The sequence below is a fragment of the Melitaea cinxia genome, chromosome 27 (assembly GCF_905220565.1).
Source record: "Melitaea cinxia chromosome 27, ilMelCinx1.1, whole genome shotgun sequence".
In the NCBI taxonomy this organism is placed as follows: domain Eukaryota; kingdom Metazoa; phylum Arthropoda; class Insecta; order Lepidoptera; family Nymphalidae; genus Melitaea; species Melitaea cinxia.
In genome coordinates, this window is record NC_059420.1 from 5536276 (window position 1) to 5548280 (window position 12005).

At 47.7% G+C, this 12005-nt stretch overlaps 3 protein-coding genes and 1 pseudogene across 3 annotated transcripts; all 4 read left to right on the forward strand.

Annotated features, from left to right (window-relative positions):
• The first annotated feature begins 63 nt into the window (after window positions 1-63).
• LOC123667127 (histone H1B-like) lies at window positions 64-2658 on the forward strand. Its single transcript, XM_045601103.1, has one exon. The coding sequence runs from the start codon at window positions 1184-1186 to the stop codon at window positions 1973-1975; it is 792 nt and encodes a 263-aa protein (XP_045457059.1). The 5' UTR covers window positions 64-1183; the 3' UTR covers window positions 1976-2658.
• A 411-nt stretch (window positions 2659-3069) lies between these two features.
• LOC123667135 (histone H2A) lies at window positions 3070-4205 on the forward strand. Its single transcript, XM_045601110.1, has one exon. The coding sequence runs from the start codon at window positions 3412-3414 to the stop codon at window positions 3784-3786; it is 375 nt and encodes a 124-aa protein (XP_045457066.1). The 5' UTR covers window positions 3070-3411; the 3' UTR covers window positions 3787-4205.
• A 5568-nt stretch (window positions 4206-9773) lies between these two features.
• LOC123667143 (histone H2B) lies at window positions 9774-10433 on the forward strand. The gene has a single exon (XM_045601117.1). The coding sequence runs from the start codon at window positions 9830-9832 to the stop codon at window positions 10202-10204; it is 375 nt and encodes a 124-aa protein (XP_045457073.1). The 5' UTR covers window positions 9774-9829; the 3' UTR covers window positions 10205-10433.
• A 598-nt stretch (window positions 10434-11031) lies between these two features.
• Window positions 11032-11802, forward strand: LOC123667148 (annotated as a pseudogene).
• The last annotated feature ends 203 nt before the right edge of the window (window positions 11803-12005 follow it).

Below are 12005 nucleotides of genomic sequence, written 5' to 3' on the forward strand. Positions count from 1 at the left end.
CTTACCTACTTTTGAAATAATAACGAACACGTACCTACCTACCTACTTATATTTATGAAATTAAATCAAAAATAATAATAATAGATCGTATGTATGTATTATTGTTTTCATAATTATTATGTCAATAAGTATCATGTATTTCCTCTCGGGACTCTTTATTTCTAATAATACATACACGTTAACTTGCGATATTTACAAATGAAGGAAGAATACGAGTCTCATACGTTTTCGTTCTACTACAAACGATATATTACGTAGTACGTATATTTTGTAAAAATTAAATTAGACTTGTACCTCCTATAGAGATCTCGCTTTCCTATTTCTAGCTTAAGTTATAATATACATACATATATAGCATTCGAAGGAAAATACCGTTTCGCTCGCTTAGATTAATGCCCTAACCCTATTCGTGCGTGTATATTATGTACACACTCACTCACTAAATGGTTTTCGTAAATGATAATAATCTCTTCGGATCGACAACACAATTACCTATACTATTATTTTTAATTTTTTTTTTTTTTCTTTTTGTTTTTTTGTTTTATAAATATCATTCGATACGTTCGTCGTACCGGTGGTTGTTTTTAGGTATTATCATCGCTCGTGTCGAGTTGCAACGTCGTGTTTTACGAGGCCCGACTTCGAACACCTTAAATTAGTACGAAAATTATCGTATACGCGATGTGCGTTTTTAGATTATTAATAAGGTATCTTAGCTTTCGATCCGTCGATCGATCGGAATATATTAATCGTTTTTAATAGAATAAAATAACTTTTAAACGGGACTCGAGGTACACGCGTTGAACTATATCGAAATTAAACGTCGATATCATTCGCTACGAGCGAGCTATTAGGCGAGTTAGACTCTCATCCGACGGACAGGCTTACGAGGTATCGCTCGGTGCTATCGATCTTTAAACGTACATAATAAAATATGAAAATATCGTATTTAAAAAGATACCTGTTAGTGAAAAGTTTTCAGCGTTCGTACGAGAAATTGTCTAGCGACGTAGCGGCTCTCCTTACGGTATTGCCGATACTCTTCGAACTACTAGCGACCTCTGTCCGTCCACACGTCCGTTTCTGTAAAAAAGTTCTCAATAGAGTCGTGTTCTATCCGTGTGACAGTTTGTTCGTGCGTGTTTTAATTGAAAAAGAAAAATAATAATAATAACAACAAAAAATGGCCGATACAGCAGTAGCGACCGAAGCCCCAGCACCCGCGACCCCGGCGAAGAAGCCTAAGGCTTCGGCCGCCGCGGGCGGCGCCGCCAAGAAGCCGAAGGCTAAGCCCACACACCCTAAGACATCCGAAATGGTAAACAGCGCGATAAAAGAGTTGAAAGAGCGCAGCGGTTCCTCTCTGCAAGCGATCAAAAAATATATCGCCGCTCAATACAAAGTCGATTCGGAAAAGCTGGCTCCGTTCATCAGGAAGTATCTGAAGAGCGCCGTGGAATCGGGAGCTCTCATACAGACGAAGGGCAAGGGCGCTTCCGGCTCGTTTAAGCTCGAATCGAAATCGTCCGCATCGAAGAAACCGGCCGGCGGCAGCGGCGGCGGAGCATCGGGCGGCAAGGGCGCCTCGTCTTCGGCCGCGTCCGGTAAATCGAAGAAAGCCTCGTCCGCTTCGGCCGCAGGCAAGGGAGGCGCGAAGAAGGCCGCCGCCGCCGCTGCCGCCGCCGCCGCTGCGGCCGCCGCGGCCTCCGCCGGTGCGGCGTCATCGCCGTCGAAGTCCAAACCGAAGGCAGCGACTAAGGACAAAAAAGCCGCCGCCGCTAAGAAGAAGCCGGCGCCGAAGAAGGCGGCCGTCGCCGCGACGCCTTCTAAGGCGAAGGCCGGCGCCGCGTCGAAGGCGAAGAAGAGTGCCAAACCGCCCACTAAGAAGCCAAAAGCTCCTAAACCGAAGAAGGCAGCCGCAGCGACGCCCAAGTCGAAAGCGGCAGCTAAGAAAGCGGCCGCCGCCAAGAAGTAAGCCGGTGACGTACGAAAGTGTTAAAACAACAACAATAACAACTTCACGCGTCTCACGACGCCCTCGCGGTGTCGCTCGGCGTGTCGTCGTTTCGTTGCCATCATCACCATCATGGTAATCGTCGTCATCGTGCCGTCGGCCGCAGCGTCCGTCCGTTGGCGCGATGTCGCTGCGACGACTACGACGATGTTGAAGAAAAAGAAAAAGAAAAAGAAGAAGAAGAATAATAAGACGACTAAGTCGGGTGTCGATACAAGCGAGTGCGGCGCGTTAATCGCACACTAAAAAGCCCTTTTCAGGGCTAACAAAAACTTCCCAAAGCAATCGTAAATTTTTACGTATCTACGCGACGTTTCAAACGATCATATGACGTCAATATACAAAAAGAGTCGCAATATATTAATAGGTGTACCATACAATCGTATTTATAAAATAAATAAACAAATAATAGAAAAAAAAAAATCTCATACTATAAACACATACACAGACGCTACGAGTATACAAACAAAGCTTTTTCGCGTTACTACTACATATCTATAAGTAAAAAATAAAATAAAATGATAATATCATACAATTTACGACAATAGAATATCCGCAAACGTTCATTATCATTGAAAGTAAACAACAACAGTAACAATAGAACAACTAATTAAAGCATTTATCACTTACAATATTAGTTATAATTGCTGTCTATTATTTGTCACTTGTATAGAATAATAATAAATCATGAATAAACACGTCGTTGCATCATCACAGATTCGTTCGTCACTGCCGTATATTAAAAAAAAAAGACATTTTATTGGGCGGAAAAAAAAAAAAAAAAAAAAAAAAAAAAAAAAAACGACATCGATTAATAATATCGACGACTAACGAATATAGACGAAAACATTCGAAATCGAGTAAATTCGCATTATCAAAGATTACTCCAAAAGTTGTAATCAGATCTCGATGAAATTTTAATGTGACCACGTGATAAACATCGGTTTTCGATTAAATTGATATTAAATAAAAAAAAAAAAAAAAAAAAACAAAAAAAAAAAAAACACCTTCTTTTTTTGAAGTCGGTTAAAAAAAATTGAAGTAATACCCTCATTCTTTTACATAATTATATATTTATTTATTATATATTATTATTATTACTATTAATTTTCTTTTATCACAACAATAATTTACACAATTCGCGTAACTAATATCCCCGTTTCATTAAACCGATACATACCGATAAATGCCGGCCGTGTTCCGTCTCTTTTTCCGACTCTATAGTATCCCTACCCGCCGACGAAACGGCGATTTCTATATATAGCCGACAGAGTAGTTTTAAAAAATTTAATTCTCTCGCTACAACCGCACCGGACTGGACGCTTTCGTCACTGTTCTGCATCGGTTTTTAGTGTGCTTTTATTTGTATTTTATTTCGATTAAATTATATCATCGGCATGTCGGGACGCGGTAAAGGCGGTAAAGTGAAGGGAAAGGCAAAGTCTCGTTCGAACCGCGCCGGTCTTCAGTTTCCGGTCGGTCGTATACACAGACTGCTGAGGAAGGGAAATTACGCCGAACGCGTCGGTGCCGGCGCTCCCGTCTACCTAGCCGCCGTCATGGAATATCTCGCCGCCGAAGTTCTCGAGTTGGCCGGAAACGCTGCCCGCGACAACAAGAAGACCAGAATCATACCGAGACATCTTCAGCTGGCGATCCGTAACGACGAGGAATTGAACAAGCTCCTGTCGGGCGTCACCATCGCACAAGGCGGTGTCCTCCCGAACATCCAAGCGGTCCTCTTACCGAAGAAGACCGAGAAGAAGGCTTAATTATTTATTAAACTGTGTCTGTATCGTCGTGCTAATAGTTCGTTACGTCGTGTCACTCTTTCGTTGCGAAACTATTAACTACGAGATAATTGACATCTATGAAAATCAAACGGCCCTTTTCAGGGCCACAAATCTCTTCTAAATACGATAAAAAATTATTAATTTTTTGTCTACGTTTCTTACGTAACGACGACGTCATTATTTATTTCATTATTTCTTTAGCAGCACGTAAAACCTTCTCGTGCAAACATAGAATAATACACACAGCACACACGCCTTAATTTTCTTACGAATTAAATGTTATATCACTCGAACAATAGCGTATAAATATGCTATAAATCTTATTAAACCCAATATAAATTAGGGGTATGAAAAATAAACGTTGGCCGATTCTCAGACAATAAATATAAGATATGCAAACAAAATTTCATAAAAATCCAGCCGTTTCGGAGGAGTAATATTATTGTAATTACTAATACTGTGAAACGAGAATTTTTTTTTTTTTTTTTTTAATTTAAAAGATGATATTAGGAATAATAAAAAAAAAAAAAAAAAAAAAAAAAAGCTTGCATAGTTATGAAATTTGTAACAGCGTCATAAAATACATACATATCAACACATAATAATGATTAAGATGTACTCTAATCTTAATTATTATTATTTATTATTTTTTTTCATACGTCGATGTGCGGGGGGGGGGGGGGGGGGGGCTTTTGCTTGTTTATCGGTCGCTATCCCCACCGTGCGGCGACGATCTCACTTCTCATTGGTCCGAATAGTCCCGTAACTATTGGACGGACGTAACTGGGCAGCGACATGAAGTCGATAAAACACCGGAACGCCGGAAATTTTTATATCATCAGATCATATCGGATCGGCAAGCAACCAACGAGTCAACATCTCACCGCACGGACCTTAGAAGAAAACGAAGCTCGGCACCGCTCGAGTTTCGCCGTTCGCTTTCGCGAACGAAGGGATAGTCGCCGTACGTTGACACCGGCGGTCGCCCGCTGAGCTCGCTCAGTGAGGCGCCGTCTTCGGTCGCGGATGGTTGCATCCATCATGGACGGAAGTCCAACAACCCGAAAAGGCCCTTCTCAGGGCCACACGCATCACGCCGGCAGGGACCCAGCCGGTCCGCCGACGCATCCTTCGGCATACAACAACTCTGTCATCACGAGAGTACCCGGACCAATCAGCGCCACTCCGGGAGCCTGCACACGAGGGCAGGCCGAACAACGCGCAAATGTGTCTGGCGCAACAAGCACCGCGCGCAACACCGCCATACCGCGTGCCATCGCCACTTCGGTAGCGCTGCGCAGCACGCCGACGCCCAACAGGTCGGGAGCAAGTAACCTTGCCGGATCCAAAGGGCGCTCCGCTTCATTGGAAGTCCTGCAGAGAGCCGGATCGGCGACAGACCTTCGGAAACTGTCCCCTGAAGCCAGGCTCCAGACAAATATGAAGATCGCAGACCGCCTTGAGAGAAGCGGTCTCATGTCTGAAGACTGCATCAGGGTGCTCAAACAACACCTGAGCAACCAGCGAGAGGCCATTCAGCATGACACCAGCCCCCAGGAGGCGACGCAAGCTCCCACCAACCCAAGGAGGAGGCAACTCTCAGCGGCAAGCGACGATAGCTCTGTAGCAGAAGAAGCGAAGCGTCACTGCCCCGACGCAGCCCCCTCAGATTCACCGCAGCAACAGATGCAGGTCGACACGCCGCCGCGATCATTCGCTGACGCCCTTCGAGCTTCTCCATCCCGAGCACCCACACCTCAAGCCCAGGCAAATGCGCCGAGCGCGCCGGATGCCCGAAGCTCCGGTTCGGGGAACAGCCAACCGGCGAGGAAGAGCACAAACTTCCCGCCCCTGGTGGTGGAGTTCTTCCCTAATTGGACCCAGCACATCAGGCGCCTCCGCGATAAGCTAGGACACACGCCGAACGCTCGCCCTTACGGAAAGGGGGTACGATTTACCCCGAAAACCGAGGCTGAGTATAGAGCGACTCAGCGCTTCCTCAGCGAGCTGGAGTCATCGGAGAAAATCTCCTGGTTCTCCTACTCGCTACCAGCTGACAAGAGCGTGAAGGTCGCTATACGAGGTCTGCCGGTGTCCACAGCAGCCGAGGAGATCGAAGAGGAGCTCCGCAGCCTAGGATACACTCCGGAGTATGTGCGTCCGATAAACGCCAGGAAAGGAAGGCCAGGCTGCATTTTCCTGGCTATCCTCAAAAGGACGCCCAACGTGACGCCGGGAATATACGGCATCACAGAACTCCTATGCATGCCCGGAGTGAAGATCGAGGCCTGGCGAGGGAAGAAGGGCCCAGCACAGTGCCACAGGTGTCAGCAGTTCCGGCACTCGAGCCACGGCTGCCACAGGAAGCTAGCCTGCGTCAGGTGCGGGGAGGAACACACGGCCAAGGACTGCCCTAGGCCGGTCGAGGAGCCTCCCACGTGCGCCAACTGCGGCGGCGCGCACCCGGCCAACAAAACCTCTTGCCCCATCTTCAAGAGAGAAGCCAGGAACAAGAAAGCTGGCACTGTGGCCTGCACTACTGCCAGCAAAAAGGAATCCATGGCTACCTCGAGGACGGCCGAAGTTGTGGACCGCACCACAGTCTCAGCCGAGGCAACAGCGACAACGCTGATGGCCCCGGCTAACAACCCTATCGACAGGCAGTCGAAGGCGCCTGCATCGAATAAAAAGAAGAGGAAGAAGAACCGAGGAAAAGGGAGGAAGGCGGAAGCGCCTCCTACTCTTCAAGCGAACACCGCCGAGGTCGCAACTCCAACTCTGCCTGCAACCACCCCTGGAGGGAAGCAGGCGAAGAAGGAGAAGCGACCGAACAAGGAGTCACCAGCTGCATCATCGTCAGTTTTGGAAATTTCAATCAAGATCCTCACAAACGTCCTGGTCGCATTGCAAGCGGACAACGACCCCACTGACGCTATCGTCAGGGGCATCACCGAGCTGCTGCGACTCAAACAATGATGAGGATCCTCTTTTGGAATGCTCAGGGGCTCAAGCACAAGAGCCCCTTTCTCAAGCACCTCCTACGCGAACAGAACATCGACGTGGCGCTGATCTGCGAGACGTTCCTGGGACCCGGTGATCGTGCCAACTTTCCCGGGTACTTCGTTTACCGCCAGGACGAAGCCTGCCCTAACCGGCCTTACCGAGGACTGGCTGTCATCGTGAGAAGAAGAGTCGTCCACAATCCACTGCCCAGACTGCAGTTGAGCTCATTCCAGGCTCTAGGCATCGAGGTCCACAACATCGACGGACCTCTCAACATCTACGCAGTCTATCGCCCGCCCGGCACAAGCCTCAATGTGGCAGAGGTTCATCAACTCCTGAACTCGCCACACCCGAGCCTCGCGGCGGGCGACTGGAACTGCAAGCACGTCGCCTGGAACTCCAACCTCATCTGCACGAACGGCAGACGACTCTTCGACGACGGCGAGGTCAGCGGGTACGAGGTCTCGGGACCTGAGCTGCCCACGCACTACCCGGACAACATCATGCAAGCACCGGACGTCATCGATCTGATGGTTCACCGTGGACTTCCTTGTCAGCCCACGCTAGAGGTGGTCCAGGATGAGCTATCGTCGGATCATCTGCCGGTCCTGGCGGTGCTGGGTCACCGGCTCACGAGCAAGTCGCCGCCTCAACTCCGGAAGCACATCTGCTGGAAGGCCTTCCAGGAAGCGCTCGAGCCCCCGCAGTCAATCAGGCGAATTCAGACGGCCAACGACGTCAACGAATTCGCCAACGAACTGACATCACGCATCCAGGAGGCCTTGAACGCTGCGACGACAACCTCATCTTCGAACACCAGCTCATACCAGCTATCGCCGCTACCCCAACACATTCATCACCTGATCCAGGAGAAGAGGCGACTCAGGAGAAGGTGGCAGAGCAACAGGGACCCTAACCTGAAGACTCAACTCAACAGGCTTTCCTGGAGAGTTAAGGCACTGTTGGAGTCCCACGCCACGGAGTGCTGGGAGAAACGTTTGGAGGATGCCTCGGAAGATAGAACATCCATCTTCAAGCTGTGCAGACAGCTGACCAACTCAACGACTCCTGTCCGACCACTTCGGGACGAAGACGGCACGCTCAAGTACCGCGCTGAGGAACGCGCCGAGATCTTTGCGAAACACCTGAAGCTGCAGTTCCAGCCCAACCCGGACTCAGCTCCAGACCACACGGCGGAGGTCGAGAGACACCTGACCGAATACTTCGCTGCACCGATAGCTCCTGACGAAGACCCCTTCGTCATCTCACCGGGCATGGTACAACGAGTCATATCGAAGTCCAAGCCGAGGAAGGCGCCGGGAGCGGATAGCGTCGACAACAGGACCCTGCGACACCTACCGCGGAGCACGGTAGCGGCAGTGACGCGCCTGTTCAACGGGATTCTGCGAACGGGACAATTCCCCGACGCTTGGAAGATAGGACTCGTGACCATGCTACCTAAGCCCGGGAAGAACATCCTGAAACCTGGGAGCTATCGCCCCATCACCCTGCTGCCAGCCATCTCTAAAGTATTCGAGCGTCTTCTGCTGCAGCGGTTATCGCAGCACGTGGAACTACGCCCCGAACAATTCGGTTTCCGAGCGGAGCATAGCACCACGCTACAACTCACAAGAGTGATGCACAAGCTGGCGGCTACTGCCAACAAAAGAGAGAAAGCCGTCGCTGTCTTTCTCGATATCGAGAAAGCTTTCGACCGTGTATGGCACCCCGGACTACTCTACAAATTGACAACCACGGCCACTCCTCGTCGCATAGTTAGGGTGATCTCATCCTTCCTGGAGAGCAGGAGTTTCAGAGTGAAGATCGAGAGAACCACGTCCAACCAGTACCCAGTTGCTGCTGGTGTCCCGCAAGGCAGCTGCCTGTCTCCGACGTTGTACGCGCTGTACACGAATGACATCCCGAACACCGATGGAACCACATTGGCTCTCTACGCCGACGACGCTGCGTACATAGCGACGTCCATCAAGACGAGACGCGCAGTTGCCAAGATGCAGGAAACTCTCGACGCTCTCCCCGACTGGCTCTCCAAGTGGAGGTTGTCCATTAACGTGGACAAGACGCAGGCGCTATCGGTGGGCTCACGCCCGATGGCGCCCCTGCTTCGCTTCGAGGGGAACAACATCCAATGGCAGGAGGCGGTCAAGTACCTCGGTATTACGATCGACCGCCGACTGACCATGTCCGGCCACACTAAGATAGTGATTGGGAAGACTAAAGCCACAATGTCAGCTCTGCGACCGCTGTTACAGTCAAGACTCCCGCTCAAAACCAAGCTGGGCCTCTACAAAACGTTCGTGAGATCACGCCTCACGTACGCCGCGCCAGCTTGGTACGCCCTTCTCAGCGACACCAACAAGAGGAGCCTCCAAGCGCAGCAGTCGAAGACGCTGCGCTACATCACAAACGCACCCTGGTGCGTGAAAAACTCGACCCTTCAAAGGGACCTGAAGATCGAGAGTCTGGAGGACTTCGTGGTCCGCCTAGCCAAATCGATGTTCTCTCGTGCGGATGCATCGGACGCACCGCACATCAAGAACATCGCACCGTGGCACGCAAGACCACCGGATCGTCGAGCTCTCCCGCGGAACCTCTCCTCGTTCCCACGCAATGGTGTGAGTACCTAACTCCGGTTTGACGGTCGATCTAGCTGGGCCTCCCACGGGGCTACCGTGGGTCTCACCCGGCTGGGTCTTGACCTCACTGGAGAAGGGGCTCACGCACCACATTGCTTCCTTCCCATCCCGCCTCCCAACCTACACCACTCCACTCCATTTCACCCAACTCAGAGTCCCACGCGGCTAATCTTTTATAGCCCAATCCAAGGACCCACCTATATTGATAGGTGGCGGTAGAAACTTTGTGAAAAAGATCTAGGATCTTGCGACACAATTCCCCACACCCCCTCATCGGGTAGTGTGAGAAGACCACTAGCGATTTTTATATCATTCGAGTCTAGTCCTCGTAACGGTACGCACCACGTAATAATTATTATACCATGCCGCCCAAGACAAGCGGGAAAGCCGCTAAGAAATCTGGCAAAGCCCAGAAGAACATCTCTAAGTCGGACAAAAAGAAGAAGAAGCACAAGAGGAAGGAGAGTTACGCCATCTATATCTATAAAGTTCTCAAGCAAGTCCATCCCGATACCGGTATCTCGAGCAAGGCCATGTCTATCATGAACTCTTTCGTGAACGACATCTTCGAACGCATCGCCGCCGAAGCTTCGCGTCTCGCTCACTACAACAAGAGATCCACGATCACCTCGAGGGAGGTCCAGACCTCCGTGAGGCTGCTCCTGCCCGGCGAGCTCGCTAAGCACGCCGTCAGTGAAGGAACAAAGGCCGTCACGAAGTACACGAGCTCCAAGTGAACGCGCTAAAAACTTGAAAAGAGCAGCGCATGATATAATTATCGTGTGCCTGCTTAGACAAAAAAAAAAAGGCCCTTTTCAGGGCCACTAAAGATTTCATAAATGTGTTACTGATTTAATGTTTCTCTTCGAATCGACGACGTCAATAACTACTATAATATTCACTCAATTTGCGTTTACATACATAATACATAATAAATGAATAAAATATATAAACATAAACAACGTATGTATGTGTATATATATATATATTCTTAAATTTATTATATAATTATAATCTTTTAATATGTTTTTTAAACGACAGTCGTATTGTGTCGCACGCAGACGTTGGGCGACATAATGACAATGATACAAACGATCGTTTTATTTACATTATTATTGCGCTTCTCTCTTATTATTAATGACTAGCTACATAAAAAAAAAAAAAAAAAAAAATACACACACACACACACATATATCTTATATATATATATATATATATATATATATATATATATATATATATATATATATACATAAAATATTATAATTATATATATAAATTGATAAATAATAAGGTATAAATCGATTAATAAAACGAAAATAAATAAAGAATTAATCGTACGTACGTACGTACGTACGTACGTACGTACGTACGTACCATCGAATATTTTACTTGTCAGGACGAAATTAACGTTTAATTCTGCATATATCATACGAAAAAAATAAATAAATAAATAAATTAAAAAAAAACACGAATAACATGGTGTCAAACGATAACTGAAAGAAAGAGAGCGAAAGAGTCGCGCGGATACGTACGTTCCCTACTCGTCTATATATACGTAAAACCTATAAAAGAGCGGAATCGTCGTTTCGTCGCTTCATTCGCTCTCCGAAGTTGACGCCGCGAACTAGTGTCGTCTCTCGTTTTGAGTTTTTCGTTTACCGAGAAAGCTTTTCATTAGTATCTCTCTCAGCTATGGCTCGTACTAAGCAGACTGCTCGTAAATAAATCTACCGGCGGCAAGGCGCCGCGCAAGCAGCTCGCAACGAAGGCCGCTCGTAAGAGCGCGCCCGCCACCGGAGGAGTCAAGAAGCCGCATCGTTACAGGCCCGGTACGGTCGCCCTTCGCGAGATCCGTCGTTACCAAAAGAGCACGGAACTTCTGATTCGCAAACTGCCATTCCAACGTCTCGTCCGTGAGATCGCTCAAGATTTCAAGACTGATCTGCGATTCCAGAGTTCGGCGGTTATGGCGCTGCAGGAAGCCAGCGAAGCCTACCTGGTCGGTCTATTCGAAGACACTAACCTGTGCGCCATTCACGCCAAACGCGTCACGATCATGCCCAAAGATATTCAACTGGCGCGCAGGATCCGTGGAGAACGTGCGTAAATTTCGACACGTTCTTCTTCTTCCTCGGACGGTTTTACCGTCTACATCGAGAAAAAACAAAAAAATAAAACAAAAAGGCCCTTTTCAGGGCCAATCATATATTTCTATACGTAATTATGACTTTTGTTTGTTTCAAACGTTCATACGTCAATACCTGTCTCTTAACTAGTATCATTATACAAATACTATAAGTAAACAAAATAAATGTATGTATTATATATAATATAATAATCTTTAGCACTAAAGAAAAGAGGAAATATATAGGTAATGAAAGTAAATCCTTTCACACTACAAAAATTAAAAAAAAAAAAAAAAAAAAACACGAACATCGAACTAGGTAGATATAGCGAGAGCTATTTATTATATTATTATTAGAAATAATTTTCATCATCCGATTCCTTCCTACCACGATTAAATATAAAATAAGA

Bases quoted from the DNA above. Each gene is read 5' to 3' on its own strand.
- LOC123667127 (XM_045601103.1), top strand. From the start codon at position 1,184: ATGGCCGATACAGCAGTAGCGACCGAAGCCCCAGCACCCGCGACCCCG.
- LOC123667135 (XM_045601110.1), top strand. From the start codon at position 3,412: ATGTCGGGACGCGGTAAAGGCGGTAAAGTGAAGGGAAAGGCAAAGTCT.
- LOC123667143 (XM_045601117.1), top strand. From the start codon at position 9,830: ATGCCGCCCAAGACAAGCGGGAAAGCCGCTAAGAAATCTGGCAAAGCC.